This window comes from Molothrus aeneus, chromosome Z, assembly GCF_037042795.1.
Source record: "Molothrus aeneus isolate 106 chromosome Z, BPBGC_Maene_1.0, whole genome shotgun sequence".
In the NCBI taxonomy this organism is placed as follows: Eukaryota; Metazoa; Chordata; class Aves; order Passeriformes; family Icteridae; genus Molothrus; species Molothrus aeneus.
Window position 1 is genome coordinate 12,721,039 of NC_089680.1, and position 25,822 is coordinate 12,746,860.

Genomic DNA, 25,822 nt, shown 5'->3' on the forward strand with positions numbered 1-25,822 from the left:
CGCCCCGCACAGCCCGCACCGCTCCGCTCCGCTCCGCACAGCGCAGCGCAGCGCACCGCCGTCCGGCGGCGGGGGATGAGCCGCGGTCCCCGCGCTCCGGCACCTTCTCACGCCGCCCCGAGGGCACCTGGAGCCGCCGCCTCAGCGCCGCGCTGAGCCCTCCCCGGCGTCGGTGCGAGCGAGAGGCGGTGAGGCGGCTCCGCTCGGCTCGGCTCGGGCCGCCCCGATCCCCCTCCGGGCTGGGCGCGGAGCGCTGCGGCAGGAAGAGGCAGCCCCGGCTCCCTCGGCTGCGGTCGGTGGTTGACGGACGGCACCCCGGTTCGGCCTCATTTTAAGACCTTTTTTTTTCTTTCTTTCTTTACCTGAAACACACTACTTTTTTCTTTTTTTTTTTTTCTTTTTTTTAATAACTTCTCTCGCATTTGAATTTTTACTTTCCCACTATACAATCCTCTCCCCTCCCTTTCTCGGCTTTTCCTTTTCGGACCCGATCTTGCCGTCTCTCAGCTCGCCAGCTGCAGCGTGGGTATCATGTCATTCGACCCCACCATCATGCCACCTGCCAACGGCTCCGCCAACGGGACCGCCAGCGGGGCCGAAGGCGGGAAGCCCCCCACTATCCCCACTGTCATGTTCATCTTCGGCGTGGTGGGCAACCTCATAGCCATCGTGGTGCTCTGCAAGTCCAGGAAGGAGCAGAAGGAGACCACTTTCTACACGCTGGTCTGCGGACTGGCGGTCACAGATCTCTTGGGGACCTGCCTGGTGAGTCCGGTCACAATTGCCACTTACCTGCAGAACCGATGGCCAGGAGGAGCTGCACTGTGTGAGTACAGCTCCTTCATCCTCCTCTTCTTTGGTCTCTCTGGCCTCAGCATTATCTGTGCCATGTCTATAGAGAGGTACCTGGCCATCAACCATGCCTATTTCTACAACCATTACGTAGACAAGAAGCTGGCAGGGCTCACACTCTTTGCCATCTACGCTTCCAACGTGCTGTTCTGCGCCCTGCCCAGCATGGGGCTCGGCAGATCTACTTTGCAGTACCCTTACACTTGGTGTTTCATAGACTGGCGAACAAACGTGTCCACCCATGCAGCATATTCCTACATGTACGCGGGCTTCAGCTCCTTCCTGATCCTGGTGACTGTGATCTGCAACATCCTGGTGTGCGTGGCCCTCATTCGCATGCACCGCCAGTTCATGCGACGCACGTCCTTGGGGACAGACACCACCTCCAGCCGTTTATCTGACTTTCGCAGACGCCGGAGCTTCCGTCGGATGGCTGGAGCAGAAATCCAGATGGTTATTCTGCTCATTGCCACTTCCCTGGTCGTGGTCATCTGCTCCATTCCTCTGGTGGTGAGTAACATCATGCAACCCTTCTTCTGTTCCATCACCCTTACTGCAGAATATTTCCTTCTCCTAGTCTGTGTTAATCCAACAGGAATCTGTTTGACAAGGTGCTTATTTGTGGCACCTATAGTTGGTGTCACAAATTGTTACAATAACTCAATGGCTGCTAGCATACATGCGTGGTATGAGAAAGTTGAGTAGATTTACATTTACACAAAAAGAAACCTGCTTATCCCAAGACCTGGAGTCCTTTACCTTTTACTTGATTAAAATAGAATGCCAAAAATCTCAATAATTGTTTCACTGTTTAACTGGAATCCACATAGTAAAATCCTGAGTGCTAATGGCACTTTAAAGTTCACCTGCAAAATTAATTTGTGATAAGTGAGGCTTGGGGCTGGCCTGCATTTCTGGCTCCTCAGTGTGTTTTTAAAATGTGCATGCTGTTGCTCTAGGGTGCAAGAGTCCCTGATGTGCAAAAGGAGGACAGGGTTGTGTTCACTTGGCACTAGCAACATACAGAGCTTTTCACAACCAAAACCTAAGCTAAACTTCCACTCCTCAGGGATTGGTGCACCATCTCTGGGGTAGATCCCACACAGGCATCCTTTCAGGAGTTCCCTGCACAGTGGGAGGAGTGAACTCAGTGGAACCACCTGTCGGTGTATTGCTCAGTGAAATGAGTGTTGAAGGAATCTCGCCCCCATAAGCCTTGAGATCACGCTGAAATGTCAGACAACATTACAACTAACTGTTTGCTCATTTTCTGAAAAGGCTGGTACAATTAGTGTTATTAAATTAAACACGCAGGATCCACTTTTTTCTATTTCTCCATCTTATCTTCAGGAAAGACAAAAAAGCCCAAATCCACCAGCTAAAGGCAGAGTTCTTACTTGCCAATAGCCATAATAAAGCTTCTAAAAAATCCTGTCCTACTCTGGCTCAGAGACATTAAACAAATAGTTGGCTTGCCTTATTTGCTGTCCTACAAAACACAGTGTAGGGACTAAAGCAGTGGCTCTCAGACAGAAGATGTTTTTAGAAGGACTTTTTTAAGGAGGTTTCTTGTCAGTAGGGTGATTCCTCTGTCATAGAGAGGGCGTGCCATGTATGTCAAATAGAGCTGGCCAGCTGGAGATGCAAAACAGTGTATATCACTGTAAGGAAGTTTGGAGAAGGGCATGTGAACAGGACTCAGGTGTCAGCAAGTCTGTCCCCCTGCTCAGAGGAGCTGTAATGACAAGGGTTGGTCAGAGCTGCCACATTACTGACAAACAGGAGCTAGTGAAGTGTGCTGTGATGCAGCACCAGGGTCCCAGCCATTACCAAAGGCCATCTCCTCTCCGTCCACGTTGTCACTTGGTGTGGTGGCAAGACGTGACCAAGCATGGTGCCGTGTGTTCATTGCCTGACATCCAAAGGAGGTTGAGAGGTGCTGCCTGAGCTGCACACAGGGTGTCCCCGGGAGGAGCACATGCCTTAGACAGAGGAACGGTGCCAGCCTACCCTGCAGTCCAGCTCCAGCAGGGCTAAGCTGACTTGCTGCACCAGGATGTATCCGGTGGCTGAAACCCTGACAGTACTGTGGAGAAACCGTACTTAATTTGATTAATCTAGCATCAAAACAGCTACTTCACGAGAGAACAATATTGCATTTTGAAAAGAGGTGCTTGGTAAATGCAGAGAATGAGTTCTCTGAATTAAATACATTGCCATGATGTGGTGGACTTAAGCAGCTTCAGAAAACAAGCCAAGCCTCATACTGTAGCAAAGCAGCTAGAGGAGTGCTGAGAAGTCTGAATGTGAAATGCAAAATGAAATAGTTTATATCCATTTGCACCTAGGCAGTCTTTTAAATAATACTTAAGAAAAAAAGAGGAGGGGGGGCAGGAATCAAGAAGGAGGGTTTACCAGAAAGTGAACTGGGTTGTTGAGAGTTAAAATTAATGAACCTGGGTAGGGCAAAAGGTTTATTATTTAAACAGTAGCTAGTGAAAAACTTGCATATAGCAGAAGTATGTGAAGGTGCAGGTGATAAAGTTGTCTAGCTCTCCCAGATCTTGATTTCACTTCATACAGAGGCAGAGTGTTACCTTGGGAATGTTCACATAAGTTAGCTTTTACCTGGTAAAGCACTATGTATTTTCTCTATCTAAAATGACGTAAGAAACTCTCATTTCATTTAGATGGATGACTAAAAATAAAAGGAAGCTTTTTCTAAAAAAACAAACCCAAATGACCACATATATACACATCACCACAGTGTCCAGTGTGGTTAAATTTCCTCATTGTTAAGTAGCTTTTTTAAGTCTTTTGCCTCCCTCTGTGGGAATAAGCCACAGCCACTTGTGCTGCTTTGTGCCATGGTGAACTGCCAGGTAGGCCTGCTGTGTTAAGCCCTCTGGATGCACGGACACTGAAGTCAAGAATGGGGAAACTCAGAGAAGTGACACCTTTATAGTATAAATCCCTAGAAAGAGCCACTAGGCGAGGTAGGTAGATTACTAATATAGACTAATAGACTAATATATACTAATAGACTTGCATTTTCATGACTCGGAGGAGTTTTAAGGAGTCCTCAGGTCAGCCTGGCAGTCATCAAGAACCATAAAAGTGATGCCAGCATGATTCAGATACACAAAGCAGGCTCAGAGGGTGCTTTGGGACTTAAGTTTTTCTTTTGATGAGCTGACTTTGCACTGATGATTTCAGCTCAATAAACCATTAAGTAAGTCAAAGAAAAGCAACTTCTGAAAGAGACACATAAACCTTTAACATTTTAGAACAAACACTTTCTAAGATAGTAAGATAGGGGATGGCGTCAATCCGACAGGAGTCACTTATTATGGTTTGATAGAAAAAATTTCAAGACCTGAAGTATTAAACAGCCCTGAAATAACTGAGTCAGAGATAACAGCAGGTTTTAATAATGAGATGCTTCAGCATACGATTTACACATAGGGTAGTTTAGAGTTTTAGTGATTATTCATAAAATCTGCAAAAGTTTAAAGTAACAAGTGTTGTAACAAAATTATAGGGGGTTATGCAAAATTCTGAATGAACTTGAGAGAAGGCTGAACAAATATATCAAGGAAAAAAAGATGAATGAAAAATAGATTTGTGAAGGAAACTTTATATAAACTGGTGTGTTCTCAGTGTGCAGAAGGGGATGTGAAAGACGTGAATCTGACAATAGTTTGAAAATTAAGTAAGAAAAGCATGTAACTTACATGCTGACTCGTGTCTTGACTCCACACAGCTTATGTCATCTCTTAAAATATTTTGAGCTTTTTAGAAGTTAGAATTGCATAGTGTAAAATGTAGGGAATAAGTTATGAGAGATTTTTGTCAAGAAGAGAGCAGAAAGTTTTATCTGGCCTTTCTAAAAACACCAGGCTGTTTAAAGAGTAAATAGGCACACACTACTCAAAGTCTGGAATTCACTCCAACAGTCTGTCAAATACTCTTAAAATTTTTAAATGTGTGATCTTCTTCTAATTCTGACTACTGAACATTGTTGTTGAATTATGGTGATATGAAAAATAAAACATAATGTTTCAGGGTGTACATCTTGTTGATTGCATTAAATGATTAGGATTTTCTAACTTGATGTTTAATTGATCTAATTGGCTTGGCTTGGCTGGTTTCAACTTTCGAGTATCAGGGACTGTCTGTGACCAACTGCAAGGTGTCAGGCATGATTTTTTGGCAGCAGAGTAGTCACCAAGCAGACAGTAAGATCTTGAAGGACAAAGGTTATTGGCTTGTGGAGCTGCAAAACTTGTTCCTGCTTACTACCATATGTTTTTTTAATTTATCATATCAGCATGTGGGGAGATTTTGAGGGCAGGTGGAAGCTGTGGAAACAATTACAAGTGTGACTATAACTATAAAAGTCACTTTATAATGCTTCATAGGATTAGAAATCATGACTTGCATCTGTAAGTTAGTAAGAGGAAAGTTTAGTTAGTAAAAGGAAAAGCGCAAACAGCACAAGGACTCTGATCCTACAAATGCCTGTCTGGAGCATAAACTTGACATACCTTCGAGCTGTGTAGTTCTGAATTGCAAATAAACTGCTATTACTCTTAAGATATATTGTCTGAATTCTACAGCTGCAAACTCAATATACAAACCCTATTTTTTAGAGATCTGAATTGTTCTAGTTTGCTTCCTTTTTTAATTAGGATTTCAAATTGCACAAATCCAAGCATCAGATTAGATAATTTATTTAGCATCGCATTCCACTTACTTGGCACTTGCTTAGAAGATGACAGGCAACATCTTTTATTGTGTTGCCTCCTGCAGCAGAGGACTTGTAGCCAAAAGAGGGTACATCTCTTGCTGTAATTTTAAGTGATCCTTCACTAAATGTTGTTTCACCAGTAAGTAAAGAAGGATAAGACATTCCTACACAGATAAATTTTTACTCTATTGTGATTAACCTAAGACAACAATAGGCCTTAACTGATAAATGCATATGACATTCTGGGGAATCCATTTTCTATGGAACTCTTCTGGGAAATAGAAGCAGTTTTGTACAATCAGAGTTTTCACTGACTAGGTCCACTCTGTGAATTGTTAACCTCCACATGCTGTGTAGCTGTCAAAAGGAAAGACAGCAAGCAGAGATCGCATAAAAAAGCTGTCCTGTACCATTAGCAATAATCCTTTTCAGCCATCCTTTTCAGCCACAGAGTGAACATTGGGAGACATTTTTGTCTTTCCATAAAGTCTGCCAGGTAGCAGAAAGAGGTGGAATAGGCACCTCAATTTCACGTGCTGCTTATCAAAAGAACAATCCGACTATTAAATCACTGACGTGTAACTATAGCTCTGAGTTAAAAAAAAAAAAATGTAAGCTAGGTCTCCAAGTTGAATTGAACTGTATTTCTTCAGCTGTCTTCAAAGTGTGCCTTCTGGTTTTTGTGTGGTCTGGGTGGATTTGTTATACATATTAGGCATATACCCACATATACATTATACATCTCTGCACATTATACATATACGCACATATTGTACCTATGGACACATATGTTATACATATCTACACTTTATACACATACACATACATATTGCACATATCCACATTATACATATCTACACTTTATACAGATAAACACATACATATTAAACATATGTACACACACACTTCATACATATATTCACATATTATACATATACACAAATATTATACAAAGATCCACACCCACCGCAGGGCAGCCATGCCATCTAGCGGTGTTGCCTGGGAGCAACAACTTATTTGTTAATAATTTATTTAATAGTCCTTTATTCACAGCAGAAATAGGGAAAGCTGCTTACAGGACAAACAGTCAAAGTCATAAATAACATAATAAAATTAAGATCTTATAAATAAAATTATAATCAAATTAGTTATAAATAAAATTAATAATGAAAAATAAAATTATGTCTATGAAATAGACATAAACTATGAAATAGTTTAAAATAAAGCCAAATACTAAAAGAAGGAGGAAAATTTCTTAACAAAATTTTTTTCAAAAGCCATAAAAATAAGTTCATCATGCATAGGAATACACTTTGAAGCACCTGAAGGGCATGTTTGGCCTAACAGATCAATAAGATCAAGAAATTAGTAGTCAGAAAGACACCTGCAGTGTTATAAATCATTAGAAAAGTAACTGTGGATAAAACTGGCATTACTATATTGCTTTATAAATTCAAGATTTTCTCTTATCTTGGGTTCATTAGGTTACCCATAAACCTAGGGAAAAGTACTGAGAAAGGAAATACACTCAATCATCAGTTTGACAGTCTGAGAGAGACTGTAGGCACAGGGCTTCCACAGAGGGACTCTGCGTTATTCTAAACATACCATTGATGGCTTTGGAGAATATCCCATCTCTGAATACTGACAAGGCTGAATGCTACCACATTGCCTTCCTGCAAGAAAATTACTCAAGAATTGAGAAATTTTCCACCAGACTTGGGTGGCTTCACATGGAGGACTTTGAAAAAGATTACTTGTGAGAGCTATCCTAATTTGGCTCATTTATTTAAATTCTTGCTTGCCTCCATGACTGTAACCTCATCGCTAGGCAGGCCTTTATTCATTTCAGGAGCCAAGGATAAGATTCTAAAAACTTTGTAATTTTGCTACTAGATTTTTACTGTATCAGATAAATATATAATTAAGGGATCTATTTTGACTAACCTGAAGAAGCCTGAAGAAAAATTGATCTTCCATTATTAACTTTTCAGTGGCTTTCCTAAGCCTTTCTCTAACTGGACACTGCTTAGGTCTTGCTAAAATGGAGAAGAGCTATTTGAGACTAGTCTACACAATAAATTCCTGTGATGCCATTGTGGACTGTACCTTACAGCAATATTTAGAAAAGTGGCTTCTTAACAAGGAGAGAGACAGCTGAAGAAGAAACTAACAGAGTAAGCTGAAGAATACATTTCTATGTAGAAAACAGGGCCCTTCAGTTTTAAAATTTGTGCATGATAAACTAGAATCGCTAATAGTCACTTCACACATCAACTTCAACTTAAACTCTTAAACTCTTGACCATTTCATCAGTATTTTTGTAAGTAAAACCAAAATTCTGGCTGTATAGGAGAAAAGAGTACTCTAGTCCAGTGCTGAAATAATCTCATTATCTTGGCTAGTTAAAAATCTCCTAGCTGGGTGACTTGTCTTTTTGGGGTTTTTTCCTGCTTTTCTTTTTTTTACGTTTCTGTTTTTCTAAACCATGCTGCAGCAAGCAAACACTTGTGGTTATATAAACAGTTCCAGTAAGGACAGGTGCCAGGAAAATACATTTCTAAACTTGGGAATCGACAACTCAGGACTTGCCTACAGAGTCTGGTGTACTTGGATTATCACGTGTGTTTCAGTTCATTTCTAAATGATTATTGTTAGAGGAACTGGTCAGGTGTCCCCAGTCACTTACCCCTTTGCAGGTTGCATGAGACTTGAGGTATACCAAGGAAGCAGGATACAGGTCTATGTCTTTGTTCCTGGGAAATTTTAAAGATACCAGCCAGAATTTGGAGGTTCAGGGATTAAATATGAGGTGAAGGAGAGAGAAAAAGCCAGTCTTCTTCTACATGTAATGACCATGTTACAATTTTCATCTGGTTTTATTTTGCCATTTCCATAGATGAATTAATGGCTGCCAGTCTGAGATGCCTAACTTTGCCAGCCTGGTCTTCTGTTGTAGGTTACACCTGCAAATCTAGATCTCTGCTTTGAAGTGTAAGCTTTTCTATCCTGATGCAATTATGTAATTTTGTCTTCCTTTCTCCCCTCCTCCTTGGGTAGGTCCGTGTCTTTGTGAACCAGCTGTACCAGCCAGAATCAGTGGAAGATATCAGGCAAAACCCTGACCTGCAGGCTATCCGCATTGCCTCGGTGAACCCCATTTTGGACCCGTGGATCTACATCCTCCTCCGCAAGACTGTGCTCAGCAAAGCCATCGAGAAGATCAAATGCCTCTTCTGCCGCATCGGAGGGGCTCGGAGGCAGCACTCAGGGGGCAACTTCAACTGCGTGGACGGGCGCAGGACCTCGTCCGCCGTGTCCAGCCAGTCGCCCTCCTTCATCTCGCGCGAGCTGAGGGAGATCAGCAGCACCTCGCAGACGCTGCTGTACACCCCGGAGCTGAGTGAGAGCAGCGTCGGCGGCCGCGCGCTGCTCCCGGGCCCCAGTGCCAGCTCGGCGCAGTCCGACACCACGTCCGTAAGGACGCTGCGCAGCTCCGACACCTCGGACTCCTCACAGGGACACGACTCTGAGAGCGTCTTCCTGGTGAGCGAAGCCAGCTCTGGTGGCGGGGCCAGCTCTGCGCCCAAGAGTGGCCCTCTCCAGGTCACCTTCCCCACAGAGACATTGAATTTGTCAGAAAAGTGCATATAGATAGCCATGAAAGGCATCAACCCTGGGGATACTTCCTGGTACATTGGAAAAACTGGTGCAATAGATAGGTGTTCTGCCTATTCGTGGGAAGAGGGGTTCAGCTGTGCTTCAAAGGGCTATTTTTGTCTTGCTGTGTGATGGGTACATTTCCTTTAGACTACTGAGGACTGTGTGGAACAGACATTGCACTTGGGCCCTGCATCGGAAATGGTACAAAGCAGGTCTGATGGGACTGGAAACATGAACTGCCTTGTCTTGTTCCAGAGCTACTGTGCCTCTGGAAATAGAAAGATCCCATCACTTGCTTTTTTTTCCTTTTTTTTCTTTCCCTTTCCATGTCTGGTAGAATTGTTCTTGCTCCTTTCCCGTGGCTGCTCAGCTGTCAAGAGTTTGAGCTTCTCGTACTAGAGCTGAATATGAGGCAGCTGCTAGTAACTGGACACAGCTACTTTGAGAGCTGCCTGCAGTAGGATTTTAAAGTGTCTCACTAAAGCATGAAAATGTGAATTTTTATCATTGTATATATATCAGGATTGAAGATATTTAAAAGTGTATTCTTCTCTATGAGAAGGTTTGTTATGAATACAAGGTATATAGAAATGATTGCCAGCCTTTTCTCCCCTCAGTATTTCCTGCTGATAAGGAATTCTTAGCTTAGATTTGTTGTTCATGCTAGATTCACAGCTGATGAGATAATTCTTGAGCTGAGAATACATAAGCACTTTCTGAGTGAAATGGGAATATACGCCTTCCTAAGACAGAAAAAGAAAACACATCCTTCCAGTTAAGAATATTAGTTTTCAGTATATGTATATACTAAAAAAAAAAATCCGATTTTATTTATGTTCTGAGAATGTTTTTCTGTGTAACACACGCGCGCCTCTCTGAGTACTTTGGCCCACAGTCTGCACACTTAGGCACACACTTAACATTGCCCATCAGAGTGGTCCCTCTGCTGCCAGGGAGACTCCTTACATGTAAAGTTAAGGACATATAGAAGTGCTTTCAATATCAGGGCCTGAAACTTTCAACTCCTGGTTAATAGTCTTCATATTCACTTTAGTTAAAGCATCACTGATGTAATAAAGGTATTTTTTCATAACATTTATCATTTTACTTTAATTAGTAAATAGAATTTTATGACTGTGTAATCTGATACTCCATCAAATAAGTGTATGAAACCATGGAAGCAGAATCTTCATTTAAAATATAGATTATATAGATTTATATCGCAGTCTTAAACACCTTGAAAAGCATTTGTTGCTAGAGTTTTGATGACAAACACATCGCCAAAACCAGCTGTTAACCACTGACAAAAAGGAGTTTTGTGTTTTATGTTTTAAGGGTTAGATCTTGTTCCAGAAATACTGTGTATCAAAATAATTCTGTACAGATATTTGGGGGATGTTTTGTCAAATACAAAGCATGTTATGTTGCTTAAAGTGTTTTAGATGTGAATGCTACATTGTAATGAAAATCTTGAGCCTTATGTTGATATGTTTAAGCAGTTGTACCGACCAAAGCAACTTTGGGGATCACAATTAAATGGAAATGTTCTGCTTGATCTCAGATGTCTACATGAGTCTGCCATTCAGTGCCAACTCCTTGCCTTAACAAGCCTCCCATCTTGGAATGCTTTGACTCAGCTACTACCAAAACATACTTTGTCCTGCAAGTTTCCAAAACACCACAGCACGATCACCATCAGCAAGAAGCAGCTGTCTTCAAAACTATCCCCAAGAGCACTGACATAGAGCCACAAAAATTCTTTTTTTGAACAAAGACATTTCCCTTTGACAGGGGAGGGGTTGAGCTTGTTTGCCTTCATACATATAGAAACTGAAGTTAAATCTCTACACAAATATTTGCAGCAGCAGCAGCCACTTTACACCAGTTAAGCTGGAGAACAGTATTGCCCAAGCTCCTGCTGCAGCTACAGATTTGATACAGATCTTCAGATAAAAGATCTGCCTGAATTCCTTGCAATTAAACCACCTCACTATGGTCTGTTGCTTACTAGTGACCAACAAATAGAACAGACTCACCATACTTCCTAAAGCAGGAAATAGCACCTGGCAGAGCAGGAAGGTGGGACTGCCACTGGTGCAGATAACACCACATGTACCAATATGGGGCCACACCTTTGCAGCCGGCCCACAGCAGCACACCAGTATTATTGGTACTTTATGCAATGACAGAGTTGAATATCTACAGTGTGTAAGTATTTAAATAAGCAAGGGCTTGCTATTTTTAAAATTATTTCATTAATATGCCTTTATTACTCCTTGTCATCATTACTGATGAGAACTACACACGGTCTGAAAGAATTTTAAGCAAGAATAGACCATCTTAAGTAGCGTCCCTTAGCAAACGGGATAGGCCTGAGGTCCTCCTGCCCCCAGGGTTCACAGTGTATCAGTAGTGGACAAGACTCATTATCAACATGAACTCCCTCAGAAGTGAACTCGGTGATTCCCAAACAGCCCACTAAATCTTCTGAACAACACTGGAATTGCCTGCCACAGCCCCATGGAAGTGAACAAAGGCAAAATCAGAGCACTTCTGTTGCCCAGTTGCAAACACAGATGAGTGTTCAGGAGCAGTTGGGCAGAAGGACTGGGCAAGTGTTCCTTTTTTTAGGGTGACAGTAGTGACATCTCATTCACCTGCCCCACAGTCCCACTCAGGTTTAGCACCTTCCTCCAATGCTGACCACAGACACATTACTGGATACATTCCTCAGCCTCCCTGAGCTTAACAAGTCTAAAATAAGGCTACAAGTTTGAAGAGTCTAATTTGCCACATGGAGGTTAAAAGGTTATTTTCTTGCTAGGTATTAGGAGTAGTTTCCATATATACAAAAGTGTTTCCTTTCTCACACATCAATATTTCCCGTATGTCCCAAAACCCCAGAGGTCCATTTCCCCTCAGAACGGCATTTCACATCACCATTCACGTTCCCCAGTCCTCTGTGTTCACAGAAAATGTACTGATTCAACAACTTCTCATAGCAAACTTGTATCTCTCAAACTCTGTCCGCCCTGCTAGTCCTGTGGCTGGCAGTCCCCCTCCCTCACTTCCAGCAGTGTCCTGCCCAGACATCCCAGATCACCGCTTTGCTGAACCCTTCACAGAGACACTGCTAGACCTCCAACCCTGCAACCACACCCCAAACCCTTTACAGGGACACTGCTAGACCTCCAACCCTGCAACCACACCCCAAACCCCAGCCCTAACTCAATTTAAGCCCCTGTCCTGTGGCAGGGCTTGGAGGATCCACCCACTACAGATGAGATGATGAGAGCCAGTATCTGTACCAGACAGTGGTTTCTGTGAAGATCTGTAGATTAGTTTGAATCTCTGATCCATGGTAAGTTAGCCTTATGAACGGTTAAGGGTGTAGGATGTACTGTCAGAGGGCTTGGGCTGTTTTAAATCAGGCTCACACATTCCTGCTGTCGGGAACACCCGTGCTGCCTGACCCGAACTGGCGCTACAGGCCCAATGCCAACGCACTAACAGGATCAGTGTAATCTGCTGTTTTTTCAAATGGCACAGCCAACATTCAAGTCAGGAAGCTTTTGAGGTTTTATTTTTGCTGCCAGACACAACAGCAAACCTGGTCCACTTAAGGCAGATTTAATATTAGAGCTACCAAATACCACCAGGTCTTTGCACTCCAGGCCCTCCTCCAGGCTTGCCAACTTTACAGACCTAGAAACTCAGTGAATCTCCTGCTCTGTGAAACCAAAGGCAGCTCGATCCCCACATCTAATCACTCCCTTTGATCGTTTATCCTTTACAATCCTTACAGCTCCTAGCCTTGTGGCTCTTAGGAAATCAGCCCTGAAAGCAGTCACCCATGCCCATCAGCCCCTCCTGCTCCAGAACCAGCCCTTCTGGAGACAGGATAGCCCAGGGACTCCAGCACATCTGAGAACACCATGTTAACATGACAGTGACTGACAGTAAACACATAGCTCCTGCAGTCTGCCAACAAACCAAGCCCACATGCTTCTGCTTTCCTGTGCCCCAGTCCTAACTACAGTCATTATAGTTTTATAGCTATTCTGTGAACTCAAAAAATTAAAGATAGCATCTCAATGCTAGTATTTTACCTCCTTTCCCTTGGTTTTAGGATTGAGAGGGAACTTACCTTGTGTGGGCAAGCAAGTTTCCAGTGCTACCTCTCTGATCTTGATCTCTAAAACCAGAGTAAACTGCTTGATTTGGTTTTTATCCCTCTCCGTGACTACTTTTAAAATCCACTTTCTTATGGTATTATCAAGTAGGAGTCACTGTTGTGTTACCTGATCCCTTTTCCTTTTTTACCCTCTAGTATTGTCAGAAAAGATTTATTTCTCTCTCAGTACATTAAAGGTTTTTAAAGATATTTATCTCTGAGAGTGGAAGTCACATGCCTGCCTTCAGCATTTTAGGTTATGCCAGTCAGTCACCTTGAGCTTCCTCTGTAGTCAAGGGAAATAATTAGGCACCTTGGGAGGCTGATTCAACTCATTCTGATACTTATCTAACACAAGGCATATGAGTGGCCCCATGAGGCTGTGTATTTCTTTCCACTGTATACAAAGGGACTCAAAGGGAAAAATATATCTGAATGTTTAACTGTAGTTTTTAAAATCAAACAAAATTATCCATCTAACCCAGTGTTGTTCTTGAGCATTTTAGTATGTGATTCATATGGAAGGCAAACACATGAAAGCTGCTGCAGTCACTGCCACTAATGATGACAGACAATAAATATTTTTTTTTTTTAATATAATATAATGTCAAAGGAGTGTATTTCACTAATATCCTGTTTTGGATAACATCTCCTTTTGCTCCATCTTATGTGGATATCCCTGAAGGGTTTAAAAGCTCTGAGCATCACTTTTTGTTAAATATTTTTCCCCGAGATATCTTCTTTTCTTTTTTACTAAAACAAATTAACATGTTCACCAGAGACAAAAGCCAATTATTAAATGAGGAACATTCAAGAATGGGAAATAACACTTATTTTTGTTATAACCCAAAGAATAAACAGACATCACTAAGCCGCAGAAGTCAGGATTTTATTCAAACCGCAAACCGATCCAGAAAATTACATACATGCAAAACATGGCATGCTGTAAAAGAACAGTGTTGAAATCATCAATATTTGAACTTCTCCCCAGTTTGAAAAGAGTGTCCCAGGAACTTAACTGCTCTACAAAACACCACAGTTCTGACAATACCTAGAATTCATCACCTAATCTAATCAGAAGGAAAATACATTTAGTATGAGATGGAAATCACCACCCCTTGAGCCCCGCGCAACCTGACAGTGCAGATGTACATCCCTCCAGCAGTCTGGTTCTGCAGTGCTGAAGTCAATAGGAACTTTGTGAATCACTTCAGTGGAAACAGATTCTGTGATAACACAGGCCTCTGAGAGAAGGGCAGCAGTCCTTCCTGTATGAGTAAAGACAGAACACTGACGCAAGTACAAAGCGCAAAGAAAGAAAAGATGAAGTGGATATAGCAAAGCTCCTCCAAAATGAAAATGTACCCTAGAGCATCTCACACATCTCCTTTTCCAGCCAGAGAAGATCTCTTCTTTGAAGAAATCTGTCCAAATCCCTCTCATGATAACTCTTTCTACGGCTGACTAGATTGTATTAAGTTGATAGAAGAAGGATTAAGAAATCCTTAAACTCTAATAATTTAAACTATCAAACCACATCTTAATCAAGTGCCTATCCAGTAAGCATTTAAAATCATTCTGAACTTAATGAAGAAATAAAAATGAAGCATGATGATGTTTTACATTTCTTAATATACTTATGCCACTGTAGTTCTAATTATTTTGAAGATTTTGTGTGAATGTACTCAGAAGATTTTGTGTGAATGTGCGCTCATGCAAGCACAGACCTAAAAATTCACAAATACAAAAAACATTTCAGGGGACTCTTGCAAACATTAATGAAAACTTACATATTCTCTTAAATAAAGATACTGTGATACCAGATAAACAGAAAATATGATTTGAGATAGTTTTTCTGCAATGCATTTTCCACTGCAAAAACATTATACTCATCAAGCAACATTATTTTCTTTTAAAATGCGTTATTTTGAAATTAGAAATCAGACTTGAAAAGTGCAAAGATGACTGATTTCAAAAGTTTCACTTGTCTACAAAAGTATCTATTGTCATACAAAATTTTATCAAAATCAAGTAAAAAATTACATGTTCCCAAACTGAATTCTTCAGGAATTGCTCAGCTGACCATTTTTTCCAGTACTGTTAGCATGCGATCATCTCTACCACATCTCCAAGACAATGAAATGAGAACAGTCTCAGCACAGAGCACATCAAAGAAACAGCCTGATTTCATTTCTTTGAACTTCCTGTGTGAGGAACAAATTGCCACCTTCCCCTGAAAAAAAATCAACGTTAAAAACATTTCCTAGGGTATGCCTCATTACCCACCACTGCACCCAAAATCCAAAAGGGATAAAAAGGAAGACTCCAGCAGCACTGTCCTGCAAAACTCATTCTTTCTTTTAAGAGCATACTTTTAATGGTAGGTCATAAGAATCAGGAAAAGCAAATCGACTCCCTTTATCAGACTGGCCTCACTAGGAAAGAAAAGCCCCAAATACAGTACACTTCAGCCATATTTCCTACTCCCACCATTCTACTTTTGGTGATTTCTGTAGCACAGCACATAAGATAAGGAAAGGCCAGTTTCAGTCACAAACAGTGTTCTTTCTTCTGGTGAAACATTTAGTTGTAACTAAGCATTCAGGGTTTTGGTTGGTAAAGCATTTCCTTTCATCTAATCAGAAGTGTTTAACCCACTCACTGAGGAAAGCAACATAAAGGTTTCTACAAAATAATAAACCATCCCTGCTTCATAGGAAACTTTCTCATAGAACAAGTAATCTTAATGAAAACAAAGACTGTCAATAACAGAAAACAGTTCACACTTTTACTGGAAGAAAATAATGTTAATTAATAGTGATTAAAATAATTTTTAAACGTCCCTTTTTCTTTTTGCGCTGGTTTTGGCTGGGATAGAGTTAATTTTCTTCAGAGTTGCAAGTAGGGGGCTAGGTTTGATTTTGTGCTGGCAAATATTGGTAACACACATTGTTTTTATTACTGCTGAGCAGTGCTTGCTCAGGGTCAAGACCTTTTCCTGCTTCGCATCCCCCCCCACCAGTGAGAAGACTGGGGGTGCACAAGAAGCTAGGAAGAGGCAAGCCAGAACAGCTGACCCCAGCTGACAACAGGGATATTCAATCTCACAGCACAACACACAGAACTGGGGAAAGAAGGAGGTAGATGAAGGGAGGACATTCCAAGGGTCTTCCCAAGTCATACATGATGTAGCCTTGCTTTCCTGGGGATACCTGAATGCCTGCCTGCCCATGGGAACTAGTGGGTGAATCCCTTGTTTTGCTTTGCTTGCATGCGCAGCTTTTACTTTTCCTATTAGGCTGTCTCCATCTCAGCCCACAAGTTCTTTCACTTTTACTCTTCCAATTCTCCCCCCCATTCCACCAGGAGGCAGTCAGCTGAGTGGGGCTGAGTTGCCAGCTGGGGATAAACCACAGCACTTTTACAGTTTAAATAAAACTTTCCTAATTACTGGGAAAATGTACACATTAACTTGTAAAATTATGAAATACACAAAGATGAAGCAGCTGTTAGAATGCAGTTAAGCATTTCAACATTACATTTGTTCATAAGAATTTAGAATTTTTAGAATCAACTCTTGGCTTTCTTTTTGACAAATACAGATGGAACAACAACTCAGGTCATTGCTTTTTTAATTAAGGAAAGAAAAATAGCTTCCGTTCTTTAACTTTTGTAGGCTATCCTACCATTTAATAAAAAAAGAACAAACACAAAGCAAGCAAAATACAATAAATAACAGCAGTTCTTAAAAATTATAGGTATGACAACTCGTGAGGCTGCCCTACCGAGCCCTGATGAAAAGAGTTTCATCAGGAGTTGCAGGACAATTGTCCTGCTCAGTAACAGTCTCTACTGTACCTGAAGCAGACACAATCACCATCGTTTTAGCTGCTGAAAGAGCTTTCTCCTTCTCTGCAATGGCAGCACAGACTGCCACAATTTCATCACTTTCAAAGTCATAGTCTGGGATTGACTCTTGTACAAGCTCTTTTGCCAGGGCTTGAACTGATTCAGTCTTTGTGGCCCTCTGCTGTTCCTGTAGTTTTCTTGCCCAGGAAAGGTCTTCTTTCCATACTTCAGGGTTCATTGGAAAGATGTGTAAGGATACCTGGAAGCTTCGGATTGCCTATAAGCAGAACAAGGAAGAAACAAAGATGGGACATTTTAAAGCCTTCCTTTTTCATAAAAATTGACAACAACAAAAAGATTACATATATCATTTGAGCAAAGCCAAAAGCCGTTTTACTCCTGTCTTTTTTTGGAGGAATCCTCCCTCATCTTGGTTCAATAGCAGCCTGACCCCCAAACAATTGTGTCTGAAATGACAAAAATGCATGAATAAACTAGGAACCTGGCAACAAGGGCACAAATAGAGAGTTCATATATGAAAAACAATGCTGTTATTAAAAAGGTAAAAGGAAAAACAATTTTTTGGATGGTTTCCTATTCCACTTTTCTCTCATCATCAGATGTACATAAGGCAAAAGCAACAGATATGGTTTAAAGAAATACAGAAAAGGGATGACTGGAATTTGAAGTATCACTGCTATTGCTGCCTTTAAATTAGAATGCAGTTGTTTCACATACATACCTAACAATACACTAATACTAGCCACATGGTAAAGAGTTTCTGTAATAGGCATGTGGTTATAAAAACACATAAATAAATGCATAGAAGGAGCCAAATGAACTCCAAACTTCGAGAGCTGCTCTAAGAAAGAACTTCTATAATCTATAGATTATATAGATTATAATCTTATAAACAACATAATACAAGTAGAAGTAAGGCTCACTAACTTAGTGAGGCTTCTCCTTTCTTTCAGTTCAGCTGGGAAAATATTCACAAATACAAATCCTCAACAGAGAAGCTGTGAAATTAAAAACAAAGAAATGTGGCCATCTAAAATAAGAGGTTGCTACAATACTAGAAAAAAGCTACACCAAGAATTACAACTGTATTGTCTTTTAGTTATCTTAACAGTGGTCAAGGCTGAACCTACCTCCTCAAACTTAGGTACATGAACACAAAAGATGAGTGTATTTCACATTTATGACTGTACAGTCAGTTATGAAAATGTGTTGCCTTAGAGACAAAACTCTTTTATGACATGTACAGAAATCTTCCTGTAAGATGGGAAAACTGTGATGATATGGATTCGGATGGTATTTGGGAAGAGTTCTGGTAACTTGAATATTAAAACTTTAAAGACATATGGTAAATCACAGTTTACTTATTCTGTTGTAGCTTATAAACACTTAAAACATGCCAAATAATTTGGAAAATCACAACTTTTTTTCTGCACTGACAGAAACTGATGGCTCATCCTTCTGATGGCACAGATGAATATATGGACTCCATACGATGGGAACTCAGAAGAAAGAGATACAAAATCAGATTTAAGATGCTATCAGTATTACTGCTGTTGTAAGAGGCAGACCTTCAATTCCAGATAGAAAAAAAAAGCTTGATTATTGGTCCACAGCCAGTTCTGAAGTGCAGGAGCATGCTGAACTTTAAAGAGAAGAAGAACTGGAGTTTAGTTCTTGTAAAACAGTGTCATTTTATTCAACTTGGCTAGCTTTTAATTTTCAGGGACACATGAAAAACAAGTAAACACTAAATGCTCATTTTTGTATTTCTGTTCAAAACAAAATATAAACAAACACCATCTGCTTTTAAGCTTTCCATGAAAGAGATGAAAGAGGTCTCCTAATTAAAACCTGTCTATATAGTTATGTTCATGCACAATAAATAACATTTGGTAAGCGTCAAAGCTGCTTTGATGATTCATACAATACAGCATAAAAAGATCATCTTGGCAAATCTATTAGAAAAGAGTTTTTGTGCTTGACGTTTTTACAAAGAAATACCAAAATATTAAAGTAAATTTTAAGTGATGCAAAAGATCAGAGGGATTATTTTAAAGCAGCGATGTAAAACTGAAAAATACACACTTGTCATCCATTTGAAATTTTATGTTGCCATTGGAATAGTGCCCAAAGCCACTAATTTCTATTATGACAAAAGAAAAGAACAGTGGTACTTTTAATTCTTCCCCTAATGGAGATGTAAATCTCCTTCTCAAATTTCCTGTTGCATTGTAGGAAAACACAGTGATACTACAAAAAATCGATATTTCTAGCCTCATTTTAAAGAGGAGCTGTGATTTTAGAGACCCTGCATATAAGGACTATAGGATTTTTTATCAGTACAGTCATGTATATGCTTTTGCTTCTGTAAGGAAGTGCAATGGAAAACCTTCTGCAATACATTCTTCCTTGTGGAATTACCGTATTTGAAAAATCTGTACTTTTGAAGTATCTTACATTTTGTCTCACTAAATAGTATTCTGTAGCAAACAATCTTCCATTTGTCCCATGAGTTGAGTCTCCTCTGCTGGTCTGCACAGCCTTCAAGTGTGAAGGGCAATTCTGAGCAGACTGTACTTTTTTAAACACATGGACTTAGTAATCATCAGTATACATGAACCTCCAGAAAAGCCAGAATTTTAGGAGGTTGTATCTGCCACCAAAGTATGTGGCAGACCTTTATTTTACACTAGGCAGACACTTTCTGACCTGTTTCAAAGGATGTCTATTGGTGAAGTGAGTAATCTTTTTCTGTGTTAAATGAGCTTTAATAAGGAAAATTTCTTGTGTGTTTTTACAGCACTCAGCACAGTCCTTGGGGGTGCTGATGAATGAAAATCTGGATATGCCCCAGCCATGGCACTCACAGCCCAGAGAGCCAAACGTGTCCTGGGCTGCATCCAGAGCCCCGTGGGCAGCAGGGCAGGGAGGGGATTCTGCCCCTCTGCTCTGCTCTGCTCTGCTGAGACCCACCTGGAGCACTGCATCCAGAGCTGGGGTCCCAGCACAGGAGGGACAGGGACCTGTTGGAGAGAGCCCAGAGGAGGCAACAAAGAGAATCAGGGGGCTGGAGCACAACTCCTGTGAGGACATTTTGGGAGCATTTGGGCTGCTGAGCCTGGAGAAAGAAGGGTTCAGTGACACCTTACAGCAGCCTCCCAGTACCTGTAAGGACCCACAAAACACCTGGAGAAGGATTTTTACAAGGACATGCAGTGATAGAACAGGGGACAATGACTTTAAACTGAAAAAGGGAAGATTCAGGCTAGACGTACAGAAGATACTGTTTACAGTGATTTACTGAAACGCTGTAACAGGTTGCCCAGAAAGATGGTTAATGCCCCATCCCTGGAAATGTAAGGCCAGGCTGGACAGGGCTCTGAGCAACCTGGTCTAGCTGAAGATATCTTGGCTGATTGCAGGGGGTTGGACTACAGGACTTTTACAGGTCCCTTCCAAACAAAAGCTTTCTGTGATTCTATGACAATACATTACTGGAATTTGAGTTTTATTTTTGTACTACTCACCATGAGCATAAATAACTAATTTTTACAGAAGCATTTATCACAATAACGTAGAAAATAGGGAAATAAGACATTTTAGTATAGTTAAAGACTCCTCATGACATTTCTCTCCTTCAAACAAGAAAAAAAGTCCCATCCTTTCAGGTATTTTCACTCTAGTTTAATAGTTTCTATGGTATAATCTGAATGTCAGATTTTTTTATTTTTTTTTTTACTTTAAACTGTCATCTTGAACTTTTCTGTGTAATTTTCTGTTCAGATTATTTCTGCTTTTCAATAAAGAAATTCTCTCTGAAAATTTCATCAAAAGTAATTCTGGTGTCTTACAAAATGAGGTGAACACGGTATTTTGCACTGCTTACATTTCCAAAACCATTTTATTCAACGTTTCTGGAACTCTCATGTTCTGGAGAAAGTACTTGAAATATAGTAATTTTCCAGATGTGAAAGACTGTTTTTGCCTTATGCTTATTGGGATTTGGTAAAATTCCAAATGCATAAGAATCTTTGTTTCCATCTGGTAGATGTGTGTGAGATATCCTCACTTCCACACCTTCCTCCTTCTCTTTTTGAAGAAGTTTGCATCCTCCTTATCCCCCTCTTATACTTTCTTTTGCTCTGGTGATAGATTTCACGGGTGTCACTTTGCACCAAGTCATTTCCTCACAGCCCTCTTTCCTCGCATTTACCACCCTTCTGCCCTCACACCTCGGTGCACACCCCTGCGAGGCTGCTGATGCTCTGCTGAAGTCACTGCCTCAGGCTGCCTCTACCACACAGACCTCTTATACTGTGCTCTACCACACGCAAGGATATGATCCAGGAGGACCAAGGAAAAAACAACCACAAAAATCAAACCCACCCTAGAAAGTGACATAGCCTAAGAAAATAAAGCTTAAGTGTTACCAATATTTTCACCTGGCAAATCAGGAAAATCCAGGAACACATTCACTTCTTTATTACCAAATTATACTGCCAAATTTATTACAGGAATTTTAAAACAATGGTCAAATAAACTTTGTTCAACATCCCTGTTCGTCTTATCCCGTACATCTGATTTAGCTAAAACGTCCAATTACAAGGTCTCAATGTTGAGAAATGTTTTTCTCTAAAGTCCTGAGCATCTGACAAAGGTAGGCGCCAGCTAAATCAGCCACAATCACTTACAGAAACTGAGTACCCATGGCAGAAGTGGAGCTGAAAAGGGCATTTAAACTTTTGGAGACTTGTATGCCCTTCAGCTTTCCTGACGGAAAACAAAAATCACATTTGACTAGAAGATCTTTTTGTGCTTTAACAATCACTATCACAAAATATATTTACAATTTCCAACAGTGGTTAAAAAAGGAAAAGGGTTTCTCTGTAGTAGATGGAGAGGGCAGGATTAACACAAGACCTTCCTGGGGAAGCTTATTTTACTGACTATTACCTCAATAACTCAGTAGGACTGTTTAAAGCTGTTGAAAAGAATTTAACAGAACCCCACTTTAAATGAAAACCATAGTACTTTCTCTCCTAACTTATTAACTTCCTAAATACTTTGACTTTTCAGTGGAAGGCCAACCACCAATTTCCTTTTTATTACCAAAATAGTCTGTTTCTAAATGCTAACATCTGTAAAATGTTGAAAAATTATCTCAAATTCATATTAGTTATGTTAATTAGCCACATTCCAATAAAACACTGACATTTCTCTCTTTGGGAGTATAAAACTCCCATCATTATCTAAAAGACCAAAAACTATTTCTTTCAAGAGAGATGAAAGGAAAGGGCTGATCTGAGGGGGGGGATTCATATTGTCAAGGCATGATTCTTTTGACAAAATGTTGTGTCACACTTAGAGACTGCTAAAGCACTAACTACTTAGGAGGAATACAGGAAACCACATCCTTCAAAATACCAAACAAAACCCATGCACAACTGGTGCATATTTACAGATCTTCCCTCTCAACTTTGTGATCCTCAGTCCTCAGGTTTGCCAGGGACCCAGAATGGGGCAGAGCTGAAGTCACAGAACCACAGAATGGATGAGGGTGGCCAGGACCTTCTGAGGTCACCTGGGCCAAGACCCTGCTCAAGCAGGGCCACCTGAGCTGGCTTCCCATGACCATGTCACAGGACTGATGAATTTCTCCATGGTGGGAGACTCAGTGCTTTCATTCAGTCCTTGATTTTCTTGTGATTAGTTTTGGTTTTTCTTTTTAATATTGCTTTTGTTTGGTTTTCTTTTTTCCCCTCTTGAATAATCAAAGCATGGGGCTCAACCTTCTCACAGGAGGAACTTTTGTAATGAAGCTATTAGAGCAAAATTGTTAAGTAGTGAAGATGTTATCAGCAGTACAGGAAATTCAATTTCTAAAACCAATATTTGTAAAATATTTGTAAATATTTACTTTGTAAAACCAAGTATTTGCAATTAAATGAGAGAAATACTGCAAGCCTGGCTATATTTCTACAGTTACTACATTCACATTGGAGGTTTACTCAGGCGTGCTCTGCACATTGATTTGTAGAATTTAAGGAATTTCTGCCTTTACAGAAATAAAGTTTTCCTTGCTCACATTTAAGTAATACTGTTGAATTACCCTATTTAGTAAATTCAGGGGGGAAAAAAGAGCAAACAACTTTCATAAAAGCTAAATAAAAAGGGACTAATTTAGCTCATTCTTTTTGTCACAAATTTAACAAAAACTATATCCAAGCAAATTTTTCTTTTTTTTTATTATTACACAGCTCATAATATACAGATTTGTTTGGAAGCAGCATTATAGACCTGGGAAACTTCAAATTAAAATAAACTGGTTTTTTCCTAAGAAAAAAATGCATCATTCATTGTGAAGCAATAAAAGTATTCACAACAGAACATTTGGCAGGATGTGGGTAATGAAGACAGATGTTGGTGGGGGAGAAATGAAACAAAGAAGCAGAAGAAGCAATTCTTTAGAAGGATAGTAATTCCCAAATCTAAAAAAAAAAATTTCTAAAAAAGCCTTGATATTTATGCTTTATTAACTTTTCTTTGTAAAAAATATGACACAGGGAAAAACAGAAAATCATGGCAATGAAAGACTAATGGAAAAAGGATAATTATGATTTAAACCACTTGGTCTAGAGGACTCCAGAAGTTCAGTAACTATGAATTCACTTCTTATTTTAAAACTCTATCAGTCTTAGCCTCTTAAGATTCCTTAAAAATCGCTTGGTTCAAAAACAAATAGTGAACATTATTTGCATTTTAGAAGAACTCCCCAACTTCTCTGTATGTGAAAACATATTTATCAGAAGGCAATTCAACCTACAGACAGAAGGCAATGAAGTATGAACACACAGTACCACAGCACTGGGGACACCAAAGGGCTCCCTGCTCAGATACAATCAAAAACTGAGAGGGCAAACTACCTGTGATAAACCCCTCTCCCTCGCTCTTCATCACAGTAAGGTCAATTTAACAATTACAGGAGCACCTAGAGTAGTGTTTCAGATGAATGAAGTGCTTTGATGCAAATCTCTGATTGTTCCCACTTAAAATCCTTTGCTTTGCATCACTGAATAGTCTCAGCTACATAAATTAGATCCCTTTCTGATTAAGCTCAACAGTGTACTCTAAGAGAACACTGAAGTGCTACTCTAAAATAAGACAAAATTAAAATAATATGAACACTAGGTCCCCAGCACTCCAGATAGCCAGTCCCACTGGTGCTTCATGACTTGTCTGTGTAGAAAAAGCTTGCAGGATCTGATGAATCAAACTGCTGGATATACCTAGTACAGGTATATTACTATTTATAACTGATATTACAGCAACTGTACCATTTCTTACAGAATAAACAGCATCAGTCCTTGAAGGAAATAAAACTCTAATTTTCCTGAGACTAGTGCATTTAAAATTCTCAGGCACAATTTACAGTGACAGTTTCATACACTTAAAAGGAAAAGATCCAGACAGACCAGACCATCAACCCTAACCTTCTACACCACAAAAACCATGGAATGTCACCACTGCTGAAATGCAGATATGCATGGATTTATTTGAGATATTTCATATTATGATCCTGCACCGACAAAGGGTGCACACTGCACATCTGTAACACACAGGTTTTGTCTTAGGTTTTGTCTAACAGGACTGGAGCACCTCCCCACTGAAGATGGGCTGAGAAAGTTGGGGCTGTTCAGCCTGGAGAAGAGAAGGTTGTGTGGAGACCTCACAGCAAGCTGCCAGTATCTGAAGGGGGAATACAAGGAAGCTGGAGAGGGACTCTCTATCAGGGACCGTAGTGACAAGGAGTTATAGAAACAAACTGAAATGGGGGAAACTTAGGAAGATATTCTGCACTGTGAAAGTGCTGAGAATGTGGAACAGGTTGCCCAGAGAAGCTGTGGATGCCCCATCTCTGGGAATATTCAAGGCCAGGCTGGATGGGGTTGGAATTAGATGATCTTTAAGGCTCCCTCCAAGCCAAAGCGTTCTGTGACTCTAGGTGATTCATATAGTTTGCATTTGTTTTGGTTGGTTTGGGGTTTTTAACACTGCTTCTTACTACATTTTAAAAATTTGTTTTGTATGAATTGTTAACCTCCATCAAAAAAATCCCATCATTTTTTAATTCTTGAAAATTTTCAGACATTGTAACTTTGCAAAATCACTCTAAATTACCAACAAAATTATTCGTATCAAAACAGCACACAGCTACTTCTACTCAGAATACAACCAGTATCTTTTTTCATCTAAGAGGTCATGATGCAATGTTTTTCTAATAGACCTCTGGGAATGTGTCTGAATTTGAAATGCAGGTATGTTAACCTGTTGTGTTTTCACAGAAACTAGGGAAAAATTATTATACCCCAGAAAAAAAAGATGCACTTCAGCTACTGCAGAGCATCCCTGGCTTTTTGCTCCCTTATTAAATGAAGAAGCAACCTCAGCCACCATTTGAGGTCAGGGAGCCAGAGGAAAGCAGGAATGAGCACACACTATTTGCTGCATAAGCA

At 40.4% G+C, this 25,822-nt stretch overlaps 2 protein-coding genes across 3 annotated transcripts in view; one reads left to right on the forward strand and one right to left on the reverse strand.

Moving 5' to 3' along the window:
- The first annotated feature begins 207 nt into the window (after positions 1–207).
- PTGER4 (prostaglandin E receptor 4) lies at positions 208–10,827 on the forward strand. The gene is made up of 2 exons (XM_066569333.1): positions 208–1,362; positions 8,663–10,827. Exons 1-2 carry the CDS (start codon positions 532–534, stop codon positions 9,254–9,256), a joined length of 1,425 nt encoding a protein of 474 aa, XP_066425430.1. The 5' UTR covers positions 208–531; the 3' UTR covers positions 9,257–10,827.
- A 3,480-nt stretch (positions 10,828–14,307) lies between these two features.
- Positions 14,308–25,822, reverse strand: part of TTC33 (tetratricopeptide repeat domain 33) — a 43,842-nt gene continuing 32,327 nt past the window's right edge. For both annotated transcript variants that reach the window (XM_066568821.1, XM_066568822.1), the window contains exon 5: positions 14,308–17,565. In XM_066568821.1, the coding sequence (XP_066424918.1) occupies positions 17,221–17,565 (345 nt within the window). In that variant the 3' untranslated portion in view covers positions 14,308–17,220. The remainder of the gene's footprint in view (positions 17,566–25,822) is intronic.